This window comes from Haliaeetus albicilla, chromosome Z, assembly GCF_947461875.1.
Source record: "Haliaeetus albicilla chromosome Z, bHalAlb1.1, whole genome shotgun sequence".
In the NCBI taxonomy this organism is placed as follows: domain Eukaryota; kingdom Metazoa; phylum Chordata; class Aves; order Accipitriformes; family Accipitridae; genus Haliaeetus; species Haliaeetus albicilla.
Genome location: NC_091516.1, coordinates 31,742,635 through 31,764,352, shown reverse-complemented (window position 1 = coordinate 31,764,352; position 21,718 = coordinate 31,742,635). Strand labels below are relative to the sequence as shown.

The following is a 21,718-nucleotide window of genomic DNA, read 5'->3' as shown; positions in this document are numbered from 1 at the left end:
TTATTCTATGGGATAAGACAGCAGAAGACATGTGGAGTTTCTGGAAGAGGATAACAAGGACCAGTAGGTTATTTTCACACTGAAAAACAAGAAAGCAAAACCCATGAGTTGATTTTCAGAGCTGCATATGTCTTGGTATAGGAATATATATGGTAAACAGAGTGGCAGACAAGTGCACAGCAACACCAAAACATGCTCCATCTGGTCCTTATGTAGAAAGTGATTTCTCTTTGCCAATATCAGTGACAGCAAGCCTATCTCCCTTGAAATGCTTGTCATTTATTTAGAGATTAAGATGGTCAAAAGTGCTTTTTTGTGTCTTTCAGATATTTTATGAGGTTTGCATGTAGTGCTGAGCTGTCCAAATCTTGCCCCTAGATATTTCAAAGTGCCCTCCAAAAGAGAAACAGCTCAATCTTGCCTTCACTCTTGAGAGAGAGTAGAGAAGTGGTAGGGTATGTCTTTGCAGAAAACTGTCAGAGCCCAATTGTATCCATACTGTATCCTTAGTAATATGCAGGGACACCTCAGTTTTCTGCTAACTTGGACACAGTTACCAGATCAGACACATCCCTTGTGTGCACCCACTGGGCATTCTGACCAGTCCCACCACAGCCTTTGAGCACACAGTTTTGGAAGCACTGATTAGTCATAAATACATCCATGTGCATGCATAAACTGGGTTATTTTAAATGCATATTTATGTATGTAGATGCAAAGTTTCAGAGTTCTGAAAAAAACACTTGCCCACATAAACAAGCACCCAAATACTTAAGTAGTTAGAAAAAACCTCTTAGTACTAAGTCATCTATCCTGTTGACTATGAAAGGCAAAGTTTGCTTCAAGCAAGTGGGAAATGAGACTTCTGTTATATCAGTAGCACCCTTTTTATGCCAGGAGGATTATAGCTCCCTGAGAAAGGCTTTACTTTGAAGGTCAGGCTTTAGGAGTGTCTGAATCCAGGATGTTCCTTAAACATCAGTAGCAACTTCTCCTTTAAAGAAACATAAGGAAGAACCTAAACATCAAGCCACAAATGGGAGAGGAGTTGTGAGCAGCCAACAATTTCAACTCTCTGCACTGCACGTAGCATAGGCAGTAATGATGATCCGGAAAGTAGCTCTTTAGTAAGGTCAAACCATATTCCAGAATTTATAATAAATATGAAATTACCCAGTTTATAAAAAATACAAATTAAAGAATTTATTTTCTTAGAGGTTATATTATGGGAAGAATTAACTGCAACATTTGTAGGCCACATCATAAATGTAATTCTAAAGAGCTCGTTGGTACAAATTCTCCATTGCATTATTGTGGGATTTTTCAGAGTTCTTGTTAAATTTATTCATCAGTTAAAACTTGACTGTTTAAAGGTATGTAGTAGGTATCAGGAACTATACATACTGGAGACTAAATTTCCACACAAGTTTGTCCACAGATAGAAATATAACTCTAATAGTTTAACCATGCAGTATAATTACACTGCAGGACCCATCCACTCCTCCCATATGGAAACAGGCTAGCCCTTTTTGAGGAGTAGGCCTCTGCTGCAGCTGAGGTCCATATGACTTCCCTGTCATATTCACTTTTGCGGCTCTCCCCCCACTTTTCTCAGAGTTGACAACTGTCTCTACCTACAGGCTGTAATGGTGTGTGTATATCCAAATTAAACTGGTGGATTTTTTAATGGCAGATGCAAGTTGGAGACAATCTCTTTGTCACCTCTTGTTCAGAGTACCCACATCTTTGAAGCAGACTCTGGTGCTCAGAGGGTAAGGGCACTGCAGCAGAAAGAGGGAACTGGAAGTCCATGAGACAGAAGAATGAGTTTTAAGAGCTTTTCTTTTCTTAAAGGCAATTTCATGCAATCAGTGCATGTTTTTTGAAAAAAAACAAAGGGGACTCTTGACCTTTTATTTCCAAATACATTTCACATTTAACCAAAAAAGGAAACACTGCCAGTTAAGGCTGGTGTTCCACCGTGACCTTCCCCTGCTGTGCAGATCTTCTTACACACATAGGGTGTGCGTCAGCCCCATAGTTACAGAGGGAAGCTGTTCTCAGACTCCTTGGATCATCCCCATGCCCCCTTTTTTCCTAACAGTCCTGCTTCCGTGTACATATGACTGTGCCCTGATCCCCTAGCCCTCCAGACCCCTCCTCAAATACAAAGGTTTGCATAGTCCATTCCCCTCCTCATCTCCCCAGATCCTGTACCCGCAGCTCCAGCAAGGCTGGGCTCCTTCCACCCTCCCCAGACCTGCTCCTAGCCTGGGCTCCCTTTGCCCTCTGAGTGCTTCGCCAGGTGCCTGACCCTGGAGCACCACCAGAGCTTTCCCCTCCCTCTCCCATGCCCCTGCACAGCTCTTTGCCATCGAGGTACTGCCTGGACATGCACGCCCTGCTACCCAAGCCCTAAGACCCACGGAAGGAGCCCTCTGATGTTATTGACCCCATGTCACCTACTCCCCTGGTTTTGGCACCGCAAAGAGGGGGAAGGAGAGGATGGGGAGCAGAAGAAGACACTCCTGCATCAGTTTTCCCATCTTGTCCCACCCGCAATGTGCAACCCACATGGGCCCAGCACAAAGGCAAAACTCCTCTCAGGGCTGGTGGAGAGAACGTGGTTCCTCCGTATAGACATGGGACAGAAGGAGTTTTCCTGAGGCTGTTCTCTCTCCCAACTTTCAAAACCACTGACTTAACACTTCAGTGTATTAACACCATGGGGAGCCTTTCTGTAAAAGAGTTCTGGTTTTTTTCAGTTGAACTAGTTGTTTCATGTTTCAAGTGCTTTTCATTGCATTTATCTCTGCAGACAACACAACTGAAACCCCACCACAATGCCATGTGTTGCAAGTAGCTTATTAACATTCTGCTTATTTTAGAGTAATAATTTGCCAGTGCTTTCCACGTGATTTTGTTATGCCTTAGATAAAAGCTAGTCTGGACATGACAAATCATTACAATTACTTGTAATTAAGTGGTTGCTATGCTTTTCTGATGAAGACGTAACATAACAGATACCACATTAAGTCACTGGGGATTAAGGCAGGAGCGTTTAGTTATAAAGTAGTCCTCAACTTCTTTATGCAGTTAAGGCACAAATGATCACAACTGGAAAACAAACTCCCTGTTTTGTAAAGAAAAATGTTTCATCCAAGAAATGCCTGCAACCGCAAAAATGGAAAAACATGTTTTAAAGTTATTTAAGGTATTTTCAGAGGAATGTACACAAGAAACTTGTCAAAGGGTGCCAGCTGCCACCCAGCATAGGCACAACATTGTCTTCTCACTCCTTCAGCTAAAACCAAACCACAGCTCTCAAACTGGAGAGCTTTTCTCATCCATTTGGAGTAAAAGACGAGAGGACACTTGTTTATGGTTTTTACTGTCCGGTACAGACAGCTGACCTTTGCATGTCTGCCCACGGCCTTTCCAGACCCATTTCCCTACAGGCATCGCAGCAGTCCCTACTTGTGCCAGAGTATGAAGTTGGCTAGAAGCCAGATGCCTTTCTGGCTAGCACACGCTTAGGAACAGGGAGGGGAAATGGCAGGAGAAAAAAAGGCAGGGGGGAAAGGTGTTACTTTTTACTGAACTAAACTTTCTGCTATTGCTGCATGGCAAACCACCCCTAAAGGATTGCTAAAAGGATCAGAGAATCAAACTCAAGAAAGCAGCCTCATGTTAACTTTGTTGAAGAGCACAATGGTATCTGTGAATTGCACTCTCTCTTTTCAGTGAAAGTTTCTGATCATCTAAATTGAGTTTCCAAACCTTTATCAAAATTGCTGATAGTACGAACTCTCCTCTAGAAAGCCACAGCTTCTATTTACTGAAAAGGCCTGAACTAACACAGTCTTTTGTTCTTTTTGTTCTGTTCCTTGCTTTTATTTATAATGCGTTATGCCCTCAGTTGAACACACATAAAAGATTCTTAGGGTTAGTGGTACTGTTTTAACTGTAACTGATCTGCCTGCCTAATTTTGAGCCTTTTGGGGGGAATTTTTCTTCATGTTGTACACTAGCATAGAAATGCTGAGATCCTGTGTATTTAACATACTTAAGAATCAAGTGATACTAGTTTTATTTAGGATGAAAAAACACATTTAATAACCCATCAGACAGTGGGTTAGGCATTCATACAATTCTTTTAAATTATATGTTTAAGGAAAACATTTTTCCTTCTGTATCCACTGAAATGTACTTATATTCACTTCTTATATTTAATAAATATACACCTATGAATTTGTTTTTAAACAGATTCTGTCTCTGTGTACAGTTACAGAGCTCTTGAATACTCCACGTTGGCATAATCAATGCTACAAATAAAGCAGAATAAAAGAGGTTTTTCTATAGTGTGCTATTAAAAGGCAGCTACACAGTATGGGTTTTCTAAGGAAGCTGCCCTTGATTCTGTGAAATCAAGTCAGCTACAACCGCAATCAAAATCTCTTCGACTTCTGTTTATATAGCAGTCTAAACTGTGGTTTTTAAACACAGACACAGAGAAGCTGAGCTCTGAATTCTACACCACAGTCCCATTGTATATATTTCTGTTCACTGTTTTCAAAGTCTACAGATGTACATATGCAAGTCTTTTTACGTGCCATTGCCCAGTAAATGTTTGAGCTGACTTAAACATGGCTATAAACTAATGCATATCATGTTAAACCAGACAGTTTCAAAACTGTTGCAGTCCTGTTAGAAAACTATATAGCTACATGAAAAATAGTTAATTCCACCACAAACATAAACAACGAGTCTAGAAGGTTAAAAATTTTACAGCGTAAGTGTAAACTTAATGATGACTTTTCAATACCTTTAAGTATATCTCCAAAAACATGAGCCTCTTTTTCAAAAATTAAATGGCCTACAGAATCAAGGAAAGGAAAACCACTCTAGAAGTGTTAATGATTTTGTGTCTCCAAATCAGGTCCTGCCAATTGTGGTTTTCTTCAGCACAGTAATGTCTATGCTTTACCATATTGGATTCATGCAGTGGCTCATTGGAAAGGTATGAATTTTTGCCAGTAGATATTCATTTGCCTAGTGTGGGACACTTCTTGCACACATGCAGCCAAACTGTAGCATTGGCCCAGACCAAGTTGCTTAGGGGTAGGCATATGAAAAGTAGTTTTTTATTTTTAATGTGGAAATAGTTCCAAATGTTACCACTGTAAAATCCTAACTGGCATCACATAGCACACTTTCCTCCCCCCAACCTGGTTTTATTGCTAACATCGTAGTAATGGTTAGATTTGCCTGGCTAGTTTTAGTGTTCCTGTGTTTAGATCCCATACTTGCTTAAATCTTCCTTTCTGCCTGGCCCTTTCCCAGCCGCTGAAGTGCAGGATGGAGCTTACATCCCAGACAGTGGATTTCTGCTTTCTGCTAAGCATTGCAGTAGCAATTGTGTATACCTTCCTATCACAGATCCCCAGAATAAGATCAGAGGCTGGTTCCTCACCTCATGCCCTAAGTGTTCATTTCTGTCAGCTCCTGTGTCCAGTGCCAGTGACAACTAAGATAAGAGCAAGTCCACAAAAGTCCATTTTCTGCCCTGTCCACCCAGTGTACTTAACATATGAGCAAAAAGATCTTCCTGCATGGTGGTAGTTAAACCTCATTTGAAGATAGTCTTAAGAAGTCCTTTGTCCTTCTCATTCACAGAATTGTTACATAAACACCACAAACTTCACCTAGCTGAAATACTGTGCTAAAACTTCTATGAGGCATTTTTAGCCTTAATCTAAATTTCACCTTTTTTATCTTCCTATGATCCAAGTCCTTTGGACAGATACATAAGTGATAAGGACACATCAAAATACCTGCTTTGATTAATTTAGTTTAACAATTTAGTGCCCAGGAGGAGCTTGGGGTACTCTCCATTCTGTTAAATTATTCCTCCTCTGGCTTATTTCAACATGCTACTATTAAATGAATGTCCCATATCTTGAAGCTGAAATCATTAACTCAGGAAATATTGTAAGGTGTCTCAGAACTTTTACATTGACATGATTAATTCAACAAGTGCATGGAATAGGCAAGGCCAATGTGTTTTGTTGTTTTTTTCTTTTAATCATTTTAGGTTGGTTGGATAATGCAAATTTTCATGGGGACAACTCCTGTTGAGTCTCTGGTAGCTGCGGGTAACATATTTGTGGGACAGGTGAGTTGGAATATAGAAAAACATGCTAGCACAGGATTACTGAGTATTGTGAAATACTGCTGCTCAGTGAGCATCTGTGTATAAAAAAATCATCATTTCATATGAAGCTAGGACTCCAGTACAGCAGGACAGGTGGTTGATTTCCAGAATTCCAATACGTTCATATGTCAGCAGTGATGCACAATGGGGTGGGTTTTGGAAACCATGTGTTTTCCCAACGGAAGGTCAAGCGTATATGTAGGTCATAGAGCTCTCTTAAAAAGACTGCCAGACTACTCCAAGGCTGTGAAGAAATAACAATTTCAGGTTTTTTTCAATTGAAAAGGCAAATGGTGTGAAAAGAGGGCATATGAGTCAGGCACGGGCAAGAGAGACAGACAATGCAGAAAACTGAGATCCAGGGCTGGCTGTGCAAGGCCTTAGCCACAAAAGCATGGGACAGTCTGGGAAATTCATTAAACCTGCACTACAGCAGTGTCTGTCCCAGGCTTCAGAGCAATGTGGAAAGATGACCAAGTAGCATCCAAGCCGAAAAGCAACATTAGCATATCAGTTATTTAGCAGTGGTGCATCACTATATCCCAGTGCTTCAAGATTTAAACTAGTACCTCTTCATGACACTGCCTCCAGCATGTGCTTGCACATATGCCAGAGGGGCTGGGAGCTTTAAGCTGCCCGTAGTGGCTAGTACACATTTCCCTTGACACACAGCCTTGCCTGTGCTGTCCCTAACTCACTCAGAATTGGATTAGGATTTCTTGGCAATTTCATTGGACCTTTGGGGCAGACATCAAACCAGCAAACATTGTCTTCAGACAAGATGGATGTTGGTACAATTTTCCTTCTTAGGGTAAAAAAAACCCCAGCCTATTAATATTCAGAGCACTCATTAGCACTAAGATTAACTAGTCAAAGACACCTAAGAAAGTGTGATGCAGCCACTTGTTTTTCTGCCCTGTTAGTAAAATAAACCTCTGCGGGTTTGTTAGGAAGTTCTTAATTTGGTAGTTGTTTTTCACTTCCAGACAGAGTCTCCTCTCCTGGTACGGCCCTACTTACCATACATCACCAGATCTGAACTCCATGCAGTCATGACAGCAGGATTCTCAACTATTGCTGGAAGTGTCTTAGGAGCATATATTTCTTTTGGGGTAAGATGGGGAAAGAGAACTGGAAAATACACTGTTGACCTGAAATCAAGTCAATATAGAAGCCCAGCTAAAATGCTTTGGAATTATACCTGAGTCATTCCCATCTTTTTTTTTTTTTTTTTTCTGAAAGAATTAACCACAAAAATCCCCTGTATTCTGACAGTAAAAAGGATACCAAGGTCTGGCCTTCAAGATACTGTTAAGTAGCACAAACACCTACCTAAGTAATGCAGAGAGACTTCCTGCCATAGCTGCATGGAAATGACTGATTTGAATATCTTCCTACAGTCCAGATGAACTGACATGTGGAATTTACTAATTAACTGATCAACCCTCCCACTTCTGTGGCAGTGATATAGATAGAGTCCTTCAGGAACTGTTGCTAGCCATATGACCCTAAAGACCTGACTTGTGACTGAGGTTCTAGTGATGCTGTACAAACATGGGTAGTAAACATCTTATCTGCTAAGGGGCTGGCAACACAAAGGCAGAAAAACAGGGCTGAAGGTGTGATTAATGATCAGAGTCACTGTGGGACGGTTGATAAATATATTAGTTCCATATATGAATAAAATACAGTGGAGAAGCAGAAGTAAGAAGGGATTATTGGCCAAAAAGACCAAGAGAGTAAGAGAAGAAAAGGACAGATGGAAATACTGTAGAAGTTAGCAAAGAAGTTGTTTTGTGTAGAAATTTGTGGAAGAAGGGTTGAAAGAGGAATTGAAGACTTTCTGTTAGGCCAAGTAAATTTTTTTTTTTTAAAATACAACTTCAAGGGACAAAACCACTTTTCTGCCACTACAGAGCACGCAGGGGGTGTAAAGGAAGGCTGGCTGGCTCTCAGTCACCTGCTCTGCAATTGCTACGCCCAGCTGCACTTGATGTACCTGGCTTTTTGTTGTTTCTTTTGCCTTCTGCCTTGCCACTGGAGAGGAGTGAAGCAGTTTGCCTCTTGGAAAGATTACTGCATACTTTCCACTACTTAGACTTTTCGTGTCTCCAGTTGGCTTTTCTCCTGTATTGCTCATTCTCTTCCTTATGAGCAATATGAACTTTTTAATGACCCCCTGTAGAAAAATCATCCAAGCATCTAACAATTTTAATTGCTTTTCTCTATGTTTGTGCATGATGTAGTTATCACAGCATATTTTCTGTCACATGGAATTCTAGGTTTCCGCCTCCCACCTACTGACTGCTTCTGTCATGTCAGCACCAGCATCATTAGCCACCTCCAAACTATTCTGGCCCGAAACTGAAAAGCCAACAGTAACTCTGAGGGGTGGCCTACAAATGGCAAAAGGGTAAGCTGATCTAGGCTCTAGTGAATAGTAACACTGATGCAAAAATGGGGTTTGGAAAAATAACTCCTCACACATAAGCTTTAGGGGTAGTACTTGATAGATGTGCAATCAAGAAATTAATTACACACCAATATACCCCAAATGAGTAGTTTGTGCATTCAGGTGCAGCATGGCCTATTACAACATATGGTGGTATCACTACCCATTGGGATAGGCACAGAGACAACAAGGACCTGGGCCAGACAGTAAACTCTCCAGAGAAAGAGGGAAATGCCTACCTCAGGTGAGCCACCAAGAGGTTTTTCCATTTGCTCTGTTGCTCTTTGCTTTGTAATAAATCTGTAAATGCAAACATACAAAAGCAAAGGTGGAGCAATCGTTTCAACAATGACAGCAGTGAACTTGTTGGCCATCTGCAGGGAGACTCACTTGCCTTGAGAACAACAGGCAAAGGAAAAAGGTTTGTAAGGAGCTGTTCATGAATAGATGGGGAAAGGGGTGCCTGAAAGAAGAACAATGCCCGCTCCCCTGTCGCAGTGGAGCCACAGGCAGTCACAGTACGGAGACCTGATCCAGATCATGCCTAACCCCGAATGTGCCAGAATTCATCCTCAGGGCAACAAAAGCATACCCTCCTACTGGCTCCCATGAGGATCAAGAGCAAAAATCTACTCTAACTCATCCTTATTTTCCCTATGAGTGAACAAACAGCGTCAGTAGTAGTTTTCTAATCAAGTCCATGTAACTTTTAGTTCTGTGATTTGTTCTTGAATTAAAAAATGTTAACACCCTGGTTTTCTTTTCATTGATAAAGTGAATCAAAGAACCTGCTGGAAGCAGCCAGTCAAGGTGCCTCTACCTCCATCCTGCTGGTAGCAAACATAGTCGTGAATCTGATCTCCTTCCTTGCCCTGCTGGCTTTCCTTGACTCAGCCCTCTCTTGGGTGGGCAATCTGTTTGACTATCCACAGCTGAACTTTGAGGTATGGTCTCCATGTCCTTTATGCAGCTTATATACATGCATAATTTGTCTTTCTCAAATTAAGTGCCTGTGTGCTTTTGTTGGGGGGGGGGGCGTGTGTGTGATTTTTTTTAATATGATCTAGAAATGTGTGTTTTTACATGCATGTTCTTGAAAAAAATCTTTACAGCCAAAGGAAAATTGTTGCCATGTAAATATTTCTGTATCCATTAGTCCATGTGTACCTTCCCTCTGTGGTGTTCTTGCTAACTAGCAGAGTATGTTTACAGAGCATTGTATGCTAATACCTGCCTCTTCTGACACGGCAGTGCAGCAGATCTGTTGGTTACACACTTGCCAGGCCATTAACATATTCTCCAGCTAAACATTAAAGTGGCTTTAGCTTCAGAGCCCCATCAAGTCCTTAATGCTCGCTAGCTTCAGTTAGACAAGGACACTGGGGCAAGTCTGAACCCACACCTACTCAATACCCATTAGTTCTCAACACAATTACATTGTAAAACTGCAGCCAAATCATTCAGCTGAGGAAACAGGTTTTAAACAGGATTTCTTTTTTAACCTAGGTCAATACATAATTTTTTGACCCAGTGCAACCATCTTGGTTCAGTGGTTTTGAACTCTTTGTTTTGCAAGTTCCTGATAAAAGTCCTGTGTGAAACAAGGATGTAACATTGCAATAAAGTGCTGCAGAATTGAATAGGCAGTCAGTCATAGCAGATGTGGCTTCAGCAATATTAAGATGTTACCCTGTGCAGCTTCCATACATTATCCCACTGCACAGACACCCACAGCAAAGGAAAGGCACAAGTATGCATACCTCAGCCACATTCATGTGCAAAGGCTGGTATTTTAATAACTGCTAGATGGAGTAAGATTTGGACAGACAGATAACCCACAAGGAGTGGAGACCCACAGACATGTTGCATTCAGCCATCCATCCCTTTTGAGAGGCACTAACTTCCAGCCTTTTGTGGACAGAGAAACCAACCAGGAATAGTAACTGCTTAAACACCTCAGTTACATTCATTAAGGACAACCTGACAAAGCCCTTTCACAGCTGGAGCTATTTTCTCTCTTATATAAAAATCAGCGATACTGTGATATGGAATTTTTAAAAATTTGCATAGAACTTGTAAAGCTAAGCAAAAAGGTACAGCTTTAGTTATGTCAGATACACAACTTTTATGCAGAGACAAGTCATTTGTTTACACCAGTTGGAGTCCAATAACCTGGTAATTAAGCATGTTCATTAACACACTTGATTTAATCAGCAGAAGAACTAGATTTCTCAGTTCTTTTATCAGCTCTTTTAACTCAACCCTCAGTCTTTGCTTCAAACACTGTGCCCAATCTGAAGCCATTGTGGGGGGAAAAAAGGCACAGAAACTTGTTTTACCTTAGGTGTAAAATCAGGGACATAGCTAATTATTTTGTTTTATCTATTTGGGTTAGTCTTTTAAAAATTACTCAGGCATACTTCACTGCTAAAACTGCTGTCTCCAAGACATGTTGGCAGTAAGAATTCAAGACCAATTTTCCCCTGCTGATATAAAACCATCCTTATTTTAAATTTAGAGAATTTACAACATGACATTGTTCTTTGACCAACCATATCTTTTGACCTGCTTTGTCTTACATATTTTGCAGAACATTTGTGCTTATGTCTTCATGCCATTCTCTTTCATGATGGGGGTAGACTGGGAAGACAGTTTTATTGTCGGTGGACTACTAGGTTATAAAACTTTCTTCAATGAATTTGTGGCTTATGAGCGCCTCTCAAAACTGATTCACAACAGAAAAAAGGGTGGGAGCATGTACATTGATGGTGTGAAACAGTATATGACTGTAAGTAACATTTTCTATTCTACCGATTTATTGGATCTAATGCTTTTCTGCTGAAACTCAACTTATTTTTTAATAAGGGCATAAAGAGATAATGGCTGCATATTGCCCTAAAGCATGTCTTTCAGTGACAGAGTTCAATTATGAAAATTCAGCATTGCTTTGTGAGGCTGCTGTGACTATCATCACACTAGCTATCTCAAACAAGCATAGCAAAAGGAAGGCATAGTTTTGGGGAACATGCAATGTCTCACAGGACACTGCACTTAAGATGAAGGCTGCCTTGAAGGTGAGTTTCTTCTTACCTCATTCTTAGCTAGCACTTGCCTATGAGATATATCCCAAGAAAATCCTGGGCAAGAACTGGAGGATTCAGTGGAGGATACAATGCACTGAGGAAGAAACCTATAGGGTGGCAATACAAAGGGCGTCCTAGTTGTGTGCACACGGGCAAAGAGCACGCAGTGATGAAGGCTGACCTTTGCAGCCATGACTGCTCCCCCATGCGGCATCCACATGCACAGCCTGTGCTGAATTTGTCCTCATTCTAAGCACAGGCAAAGAGAACCATGATATCTGGCTTTACACCTGCACTGGACTTTCTTCCTCAAATCAAAACAAATTGTCACTGTAGAGTACCCTTAATTAGGAAGCATCCTTTTGTACAGCTTTTATTCTTCATTTAATCTGGTGTGATGCTGTGGATACCTGCCTTACAAAACTGCAAATATGTTCATGACCACTTGTGTTCCTTATTACAAGAACATATTTCACAAGTGGAGGTGGAAAGCCAGGTGGTCTGATCAAATACTCACATGTTTGCCTGAGCATCCATTACCAATGTTCCTGGAACTCCTGGAAATAGGATCCTGGGCTAGATGGACCTTTGATCTGCCCTATTATAATCATGCTATGGTCTAGAAGGGGAATATGGCTCTGAACTTCTGAATGAGTGAATAGGTTTTTTTTTAATCCAGGAGTCAGCCTTAAAATGCAGACCCCATCAACCACATTCCACCTTTTTTTCTTTTTTTTGTTGTTTTAGTAAGATGTCATACAGAACCTCCATGTTCACTTCTAATACCTATAAAGAGCTATATTAACTTCCATAGTAAAAAACTCTAAGATATAAAAATAATTTTGATTCATAACAGAAGTAAAAATTGCGCAATAACCATTTTAATTATGGCACAACACTTCAGGTAAGGGTGCGCTTGACTTCCACTTTTAATTTCTCTTCAGTTTCAGAACCCTCTAACACATCCAGGCACAGATATTCAATCAAAGTGAGCAAACAAGCTGTCTTCTGAACTCAGTAATAACAAGGCTTCCTGTTTTCAGAGTGAGGAAAGTGCAAATAAAAGCAGGGAAATCACAGTACACAAAGCCTTTTCTAGGAAAAGCAGGTAGAGTGGGTACTTGAAAAGCTTTTTCCTGCGTATGTGCAGAGGGATTGAAAATTTCTACAAATTGCTTTTCATAAAACAGTAATGGAAACAGAGAAATTTCTAATAAACAGGAAATGTTCTAGAACACTCACTCAGGCATCTTCAGCTTGGGCCTAAAACACAGTAAATAGGAGTTCAAAGCTGCCAGGGGAACAAAAATCCATGTGCTGAGATATGTGAGGTATGTTGCCTCCTTTCCCCAAATGGTTGAACTGCATTTGTCTAAAGGTTTGCGAGCTTTGTAGCCTGATTTCACCCAAAGTAATTTTGTGTCCCATGAGGGGACCCTCCATGGGGGCAAAGGTCAACCCAAACTTGTCTCTGATATGAGGTCCAGACTGAGATGCTGTTGCCCAAGAGGAGGAAGGTGCCTGAAGGTAGGAAGGAAATAAGTCTCTAATGGGGATTCCAAAATGATAATGTCCCTCTGCCTGTTAGCATATCAAAGCATCCACTCTCTAGGAGACCACTTCCCTTTTCTTCTTCTGTGCACAGGGTGGAGCATGCACAGAGCAGCTTTGCACATGAATCCCGCTGCTTGTTCAGGGACAAAGAAGTCGGGGATATATACCAAAACTTGAGGTTTCAACAGAGTGTTATAGAATCATAAAATCATTTAGGTTGGAAAAGACCTTTAAGATCATCGAGTCCAACCATCAATGATGCCCACTAAACCATGTCCTGAAGTGCCTTGTCTATGTGCTTTCTGAATACCTCCAGGGATGGTGACTCAACCACTTCCCTGGGCAGCCTGTTCCAATGCCTGACAACCCTTTCAGTGAAGAAATTTTTCCTAATATCCAATCTAAACCTCCCCTGGTGCAACTTGAGGCCATTTTCTCTTGTCCTATCACTTGGTACTTGTGAGAAAAGACCAGCACCCACCTCACTACAACCTCCTTTCAGGTAGTTGTAGAGAGCAATAAGGTCTCCCCTCAGCCTCCTTTTCTCCAGACTGAACAGCCCCAGCTCCCTCAGCCGCTCCTCATAAGACTTGTGCTCCAGGCCCCTCACCAACTTGGTTGCCCTTCTCTGGACACGCTCCAGCACCTCAATGTCTTTCCTGCAGTGAGGGGCCCAAAACTGAACACAGGACTCGAGGTGCGGCCTCACCAGTGCCGAGTACAGGGTGACGATCACTTCCCTCGTCCTGCTGGCCACACTAGTTCTGGTACAGGCCAGGGTGCCATTGGCCTTCTTGGCCACTTGGGCACACTGCTGGCTCATATTCAGCCGGCTGCCAACCAGCACCCCCAGGTCTTTCTTTGCCGGGCAGCTTTCCAGCCACTCTTCCCCAAGCCTATAGAGGCAGTCCAGCTATGAACAACAAGCTGAGTTAAAGGTCTCTGACTCATTCCTTCAGAAAACAGCAGCTAAATTGCCACTAGTAAGATAAGAATTATATTTTGTCTTTAATTACTAGTACTCAATTCAACAAGGCACAGCAATGTACATGAAAAATAAAACCATCACATGGTTTATGAGTCCGCACATGGGCAGTGGGTAGGAAAGCCTGCACCTTTCAGCAAGACAATGAGCCTAGCTTGCGGAAAGCCACACACTGGGGCAGCAACCAAGCAAAATGGAGTGATTTCAGTACTTGGAGGCCTGGGCTGCAATACCATGTTTTCAGACCTCTAAATCAGCACAAGCTGTCTCAAACCACTCAACAGGATGTGTGTTTGTTTTCCAGGTTCGCTCTGAAGTGATTGCCACCTATGGTCTTTGTGGATTTGCCAATTTCGGCTCCCTGGGACTGGTAATAGGAGGCCTGAGTAAGAACACTTCTCACAGACAATTTATTTGGCAAGCAAATCCCGAAGAAAACACCCAAATGAACAGGCTGTGGGTGAAGCTTAGCAGCCTTAGGGGCTGAGCAGCTGCTCTGCTGAGACCTAGCACCCAACTGTGCATGGGGGGGTATCCCAGAGGGGCGCAGGCTTTGGTGTGGAGGTACTGGGAGAGGGGCTGAGGGGAAGGGGAGGGGACCAAGCCCTGCCAATAGGCCTCCCCGTCCAGCCCTTACACCATGAACCTGAGCTAGTACAGCCCTTGGGCTTCAGGAGGAGCAAACCATCTCTGTAGCCCGCTGGTCTGAAAGACAAGTTGGCTGTTTCCTGTAAAAATATCACATATATGCAGTAGGCTTATGGGCGTGGGGGAAGGCTTTTCAGATCTCGAGGGAAAAAGAAAAATTGAAAAACCATCTGGGTTCCTCACCGGGCTGGCAGCTGCCTTTACCCTGGAGCCCAGGTGGGCTCCGTGGTACCAGCAGCAGGGCAGCGTGGAGGAGCAGGACCCAGCCACGGGGCCAGACCCCAGTGCTGTGCCTGGGGTTTGCTTCTGAAAGCTGCCATCAGCCAGCACAGATGTGCGAAGTGCCAAACCAAAGAGAAGTCTCCATTTTATACACAAGCCACCTTTTTAACAGAAAGCCAACATTGGCATTAGGCCTTCAAATGGCCAATGTCTCATTTTCCCTCCTTTTTTCTCCTAGTTCAAACTGCAGGGTGGGAATTTCTTGTGGTGGGAGAGCTGGCAGGTTCATCTTCTTTGTGTCTATATGTATTTATGTTTGACACACGCTTTTTTTCTTCCTAGCAAGCATTGCTCCCTCAAAAAAGAAGGAAATAGCTGGTGGTGCTTTCAGAGCAATGATTGCAGGAACTGTTGCCTGTTTCATGACAGCCTGTGTTGCAGGTACGGTACCCAAGTTTGGTGTCTCTTACAGTCAGTGACCACAGGGTGGCAGTGCCTCGGTACGATAGACACAGCTGAGCGACTCCGGTCACTCAAACGCTAGTATTTTCGGGTTTGGCAGAATTAAAAGACAATATGCGGAATATGAAAGGTTCCTGAAAACTGGGATATGAAAAGATTTATTTTATTTCTTCCATTATGTCTTACTTCTTTTTTTGTTAGTCTGTGTGTAACACATGGCTCATGAGCAAAGCAAGTTATAGCTGAGTTAAAATCCTTCCTCCACACCGCTAGCTACAGAAATACAGAAGAAATTATGGAGCAGAAACAGAGAAGTGTAACAGAGAAGGAGCGAGGGGAAAGCTGAACAACTTTTTGCCTTAATGTTAAATTGATATTTTGGGCTGATAGTATTCCTACAGAGCAGTTAAGTTAATGAAACTGTCCTAAGGTGGGACTCAACAGTGGCCAGAATGTTTCATCTTACCATGCTCCAGTGACTGATAACCCCAAGTCTTATCTTCCTCTTCATTAGTCATTAAGAAAATTGTTAATTACTTCACAGGAATGCTGACTGTCCCTGGTCTGGAAATTCCTTGCCACATCTTATTAGGAAACACCTTCAACTCCACAGATTTCCCTGCCAACGGCACAGAGGTAGTTGAATGCTGCCAGCAGCTCTTTACCAGGTATTGAGGAACTCTTTATCCTTCTGTCAGCATAATTTAGGGAGCTCACATATTCTCTAAAAGCCTAATTTTTTTTTTAATTTGGCTTTTTTCTTAGGCACCTGCTATCCATGAACTTGCATCTTTTAAAGAAACGAATATTTAAGGCTGCTGAATTGCTTTCCTTTTCTTGGGCATTTCTCTGTTACATGCCAAACACAAACAGAACCAACAGAGAACTCAAAACATCTTTGTCCAAACCTGAGCTTCCCAGAAGGCTAAAAGATTCAGTGGTCTAGCTCAGGCTCATCTCAAATATTAACAAAAAATAAATCAAATATTTGAACTAACATAATGTTAACATAGTATCTGAGGATAACTAGCTGAAAAAAAGCCAAGATCTTTTCCTTTTGCTGTTTATTAATCTGGCTGAATATAATAGTAATTGTGCCTGTTTACATAGAAAACTTTACACACATTCAAGGTAGAAAAATATTCTGAGGTAAATTGTATTTGATAATTCTCTATCCAAGATAGAGAAGAAAGAAATAATGGTATTAAATAAGGAGTATATTCAGACATACTTAACACTGCTTCACAAAGAACCAAAGTTCTATGTATTTAGATTATGGCAAGAACCTTTTAAATTTGTCCTAATGTGTTGCTTTTTTTTACATTTGCACAACTAATTGCTTTAGAAATAAGTACTCTAATTCAGCTTTTTTCCATGCTATTGAAAATAGAAGAACTTCATCCTTCTTTTCACATTTCTTTTAGCAAAGACAATGCTCTGACACTGAGCAACAAAAACATACAATGTAAATGTAACCGTGAAGGTGCTGTAATCTAACCTGCAAGAATTCTCTCAACAAAATCTCCAAATGGTGAAATTTTTCAGAATTTTTTTTATTTCACTAGATCTGCCTTCACACCCCCTCGCTTAACTAAAACAGGGTTTTTGTGTGTGTAGTAGAGAGGTATCTTGTTACATCTTCTTAGTGTCAAGACTTGTGGCAACTTGAGATTTCTTGTGGTGTTTAACTCCTCATGTTAGGAATAAAAATTCCAATTCTAACTTCAGGTGATTTTTTTCTCTCTCTATTATTCTTTTGACACACATTTCTTCCTTCTGTGTCTTGACATAAAATGTAGCTGTGAATATGGGCATGTACAATATGTAAGGTGGCCTTATTTTTATGGTAACATTTTTAGATTTCACAAAAAGGTAATTTAAGAAAATTATTCTTGTTGGTATCAAGATCACCAGCTTCTGCCTGAACATCAGTGCTTGCATACCACTGCAAGGAATTTCTGTTCTTGCAACCTCATGTTCCAAATGAGTTTATCATAACATTGAGCCAGTGTCAAAAACTTTTTTGCACAGTAAAAACCATCTGTGATATTGGGTACATTCCTTCACTTATATTTCTTCATCACTCCAACTTTTCCTCCTCACACTAATTTTAACTCTACCATTTTGCTACAAAGACAAGAACTTGCTCTGTTTTCACCAGAATCAATGTTGAGCAAATGCTTTGAAGATGCAAAAACATTGAATAGTGAAGTGAAACCCTCAATCATTTCAGTTATCTAAGAAGATATACTTGGGGCAGAAGGACTTTATACAGAAAACCAGGCATCACCCCAGTAAAAAGGGAGAACATCTGGTCATGGCACATGGCTGGTGTTTGGAAAGTCTTCTCTCTGTTTCATTTCTGATGAAAATTCTAACACATTTAAAGTTGCTTTGGAGAAACTACGTGTGTGTGTGCATGTGTATGTGTGCATATGTGTGTATATATACATGTACTACATATACAGGGGGGGAGGGGGGAGAGAGAGAGATTCCCATAAGAGAAAAGGAGTATATCTGATTTCTGCTTTTGTCTCCTTCTCCAGTGTAAATCATTCACAGGAGATCTTCCCTGGAGGAAACTACAGCCTGAGTTCCTGGAAAGGATGTTGCCAAATACTGCATCAACCTGCTTTTCATTGCACTTGGATTAAGTCTTAATTGGGGGGCCGGGGATAGATCATAAATAAGAGCTGTGTTCCTTGGTAGAAATTTCCTTTTCCACAACAATTGTGAACACCCCTACCCCCGCCTTTTATTGTCCATCTCTTACCAGCCCAATTCCTCTGACTTGCTTGGAATTACTCATAAATTAAACTAGGATAAATGCAAAACACCTCTTTTTGCAAATGTCTTCTCCCATTACAGATCAGAAGAGGAGAACATTTCTGAGCTCGATACTCATGATTTCATTTCTACCCTGAAACCGATGAATCTGTAGAATTAAACTGCTGCAGGCAAGAACAAAATCAGATTCCGAGGATTTTGAGTGTCACTTACAGAAAGCTGTGAACTAGAAATAATAGTTAGAATTGCCATCCATTCCTAATACTATTTCTGATCTTTTTGATACCAAAGAAGTGGTTTTACTGCACGAAGATAAATGACTCTGTTCTCAGAAATCTCTGCACATTTCTTCTGGTAACTATGGCTGCACATGAACTGAGCCGCTAACATGGGCACCTCACCAACTTGGTCACTGAAGCACCCAAATCAGGGACTAGCCACTGTGTGCCCCAGTCCCCCTCTTTCTGCCCCCAGAGGTATCCAGGCCACATCTTGATCCAGGAGGTTGGCTCCTGTTTGGAGATAACTCATATAAATGGAAATGTCCAAATTCCGAAGAAAGTTTCCTGTATCGATTCTTCTCAATCTTTGTTATTAATAATTGTGAAAATTGAGCCTGGAGTCACCACCCAGGAGCTCAGAGCAGTATTCCTACCAGAAACAACAGAGCTGTGCTGCAAACCAAATGTGAGTAAAATCAGGTCACAATCTGACTACTCCCTGTGAAAGCAAATTTAATAGATCTTGAACACCTCTATAAAATCCTCTTGAAGACAAAAATCTGCTATGTTTTTAAGCTTCAGACCTTTCATGACTCCAAAATTAAAAAGTTGTTTGCAGATTGTTTTGCAAAAGATTGCAATATATATATTCCTATCCTATGACATTGTTAATGCCAAAGACTTGGAAAAAAAGCTAAGAACTGAAGTACAGGAACAAAAGTCCTGACATACCTCCCAAATAAAACTTGTGCAGATAGGAATGAACCAGTCTATTCTGATAAAACAATAACTAACTTTTCAATCTTTCATTAATTATTGCAGAATCTGTTCTGGGAGATCCAGATTCATGAACTTAAAACAGCTACAAGTACAGCTATTTTCAGGGGGCATTTATTTGGAGGTATTGTAAAAGATGCTAGTTTCCTGTAAAACTCAGTTTATTAACTTAATCTTCTGAAAAAAATATAAATACCAGTATTACTACTATTTGTGAATTTTATCATGGGTTTCATATCATTAGGTGCTTTTCTTTGGCCTCATCCACCTAGGCTTAGGAGACTGCATGTCAACCTCAGTTTTTGGTGCTTTTAAAGAATGTTGTTAATCCTGAGTATGGCAGATATAGGCTCAAATATTTTTTGCAAACCTGTCCTAAAAAAACTGCATAGGTTTGGTCCACAATTTTTATCCAGCATCCTGGTTATAGCAGGGTTTAGCTTTCAAGTAAGTTTAGAGTCTGAACTAGAGAAATATATTCTTTCAAGGGAAATTAATCAGAAACATTAACTCTCACTGTAAAGCAGGACACCCCCCACACCCCCTGCTTATAAATCATCACTGGCACTCTCCCTCCTTGCTGTTCCCTAGCATGCTCTATTTAATATTGGTCTTTTGAAATGGCTGCTTTTCCCATTGCCACAATTGTAAGCTGGTTAAAAGGGCTAGTAAGGACAACCATGCATGAACTTCTAAAAAAGCCTCTCATATAGCTTGAGACAGCAGCCTTCCTCCCACAGAAGAGAGGTGGTGTGTTTCTTTTCTTTTTTAGGACTCCTCTATAGCAGGATTACATGGAAGGCAATTTTAGCAGAGGATATGTGACATTGCTCTACCTATACCTGGTCAAAGAGATTGCCCACCTGGTTTGCTGATGACTTAATCAAAAGGTGATATATAGGGAAGGTTGCATCCTAAATGCAAAAAAAGCAGCAAAAGCAGAAGGAGATTGCTAAAAAGTACCATCATGCTTTCAGGTGGCTATTTTCCCTCTGTCCTTGTGATGGTGCTAGGACTTCACATGTGTAGAGGTCCTTGTGTCTCTCTCAACACAAAAAGGGAACCGTGCATTTCACCTGCTTAGCGTTAAGCTGGAAGCTTGGACCCTGAATTATCAGTGCCCAGGAACACATTTCCAACATGATTGCCAGTGACAATGAACCTGCAACACAGACCTGAGAAGAAACTTTTGATTTATTCAAATGCTTGTTAGCACTTGCAGTGCATTGACCCTGGCTGACACCAGGTGCCCACCAAAGCCACTCTATGACTCCCCTCAGCTGGACAGGGGAGAGAAAATATAACAAAAACCTGGTGGGTTGAGATAAGGACAGGGAGATCACTCAGCAATTACCATCATGGGCAAAACAGACTTGACTTAGGGGAAATTAATTTAATTTATTGCCAATCAACCAGAGTAGGATAATGAGAAATAAAACCCAAATCTTAAAACACCTTCCCCCCACCCCTCCCTTCTTCCCAAGTTTAACTTTACCTCCTCCCTGCCTCAGCAGCACAGGGGGACAGGGAATGGGGGTTGGGGTCAGTTCATCACACGTTGTCTCTGCTGCTCCTTCCTCCTCAGGGGGAGGACTCCTCACTCTTCCCCTGCTCCAGCATGGGGTCCCTCCCATGGGAGACAGTCATCCATGAACTTCTCCAATGTAAGTCCTTCCCACAGGCTGTAGTTCTTCATGAACTGCTCCAGTGTATGTCCTTTCCACATGTCCGTTCCACAGAGTGCAGTCCTTCAGGCACAGACGGCTCCAGCATAGGTCCCCCACGGGGTCCCAGGTCCTGCCAGAAAACCTGCTCCAGCATGGGGTCCTCTCTCCATGGGGTCCCAGGTCTTGCCAAGAGCCTGCTCCAGGATGGGTTTCCTACAGGGTCACAGCCTTCTTTGGCCATCCACCTGCTCTGGCGTGGGGTCCTCCACGGGCTGCAGGTGGATATCTGCTCCACTGTGGACCTCCATGGGCTGCAGGGGGACAGCCTGCCTCATCACAGTCTTCACCCCAGGCTGCAGGAGAATCTCTGCTCCGGCACCTGGAGCACCTCCTCCCCCTTCTTCTTCACTGACCTTGGGGTCTGCAGGGCTGTTTCTCTCACATATTCTCACTCCTGTCTTCGGCTGCAGTTGCCATTGCGCCTTTTTCCCCCCCATCTTAAATCTGTTCTCCCAGAGGCACTACCACGATCACTGATGGGCTCAGCTTTGGCCAGCTGCGGGTCCATCTTGCACCCAGCTAGCACTGGCTCCATGGGACATAGGGGAAGCTTCTGGCTTATTCTTACAGAAGCCACCCCTGTAGC

At 41.9% G+C, this 21,718-nt stretch overlaps 1 protein-coding gene across 2 annotated transcripts in view; it reads left to right on the top strand.

Annotated features, from left to right (window-relative positions):
• The window catches only part of SLC28A3 (solute carrier family 28 member 3), a 44,577-nt gene extending 25,020 nt beyond the window's left edge, over nucleotides 1–19,557 (top strand). For both annotated transcript variants that reach the window (XM_069776062.1, XM_069776063.1), the window contains exons 8-17: nucleotides 4,940–5,020; nucleotides 6,095–6,175; nucleotides 7,201–7,326; nucleotides 8,497–8,627; nucleotides 9,442–9,610; nucleotides 11,257–11,454; nucleotides 14,593–14,674; nucleotides 15,501–15,599; nucleotides 16,165–16,288; nucleotides 18,167–19,557. In XM_069776062.1, the coding sequence (XP_069632163.1) occupies nucleotides 4,940–5,020; nucleotides 6,095–6,175; nucleotides 7,201–7,326; nucleotides 8,497–8,627; nucleotides 9,442–9,610; nucleotides 11,257–11,454; nucleotides 14,593–14,674; nucleotides 15,501–15,599; nucleotides 16,165–16,288; nucleotides 18,167–18,281 (1,206 nt within the window). In that variant the 3' untranslated portion in view covers nucleotides 18,282–19,557. The remainder of the gene's footprint in view (nucleotides 1–4,939; nucleotides 5,021–6,094; nucleotides 6,176–7,200; nucleotides 7,327–8,496; nucleotides 8,628–9,441; nucleotides 9,611–11,256; nucleotides 11,455–14,592; nucleotides 14,675–15,500; nucleotides 15,600–16,164; nucleotides 16,289–18,166) is intronic.
• The last annotated feature ends 2,161 nt before the right edge of the window (nucleotides 19,558–21,718 follow it).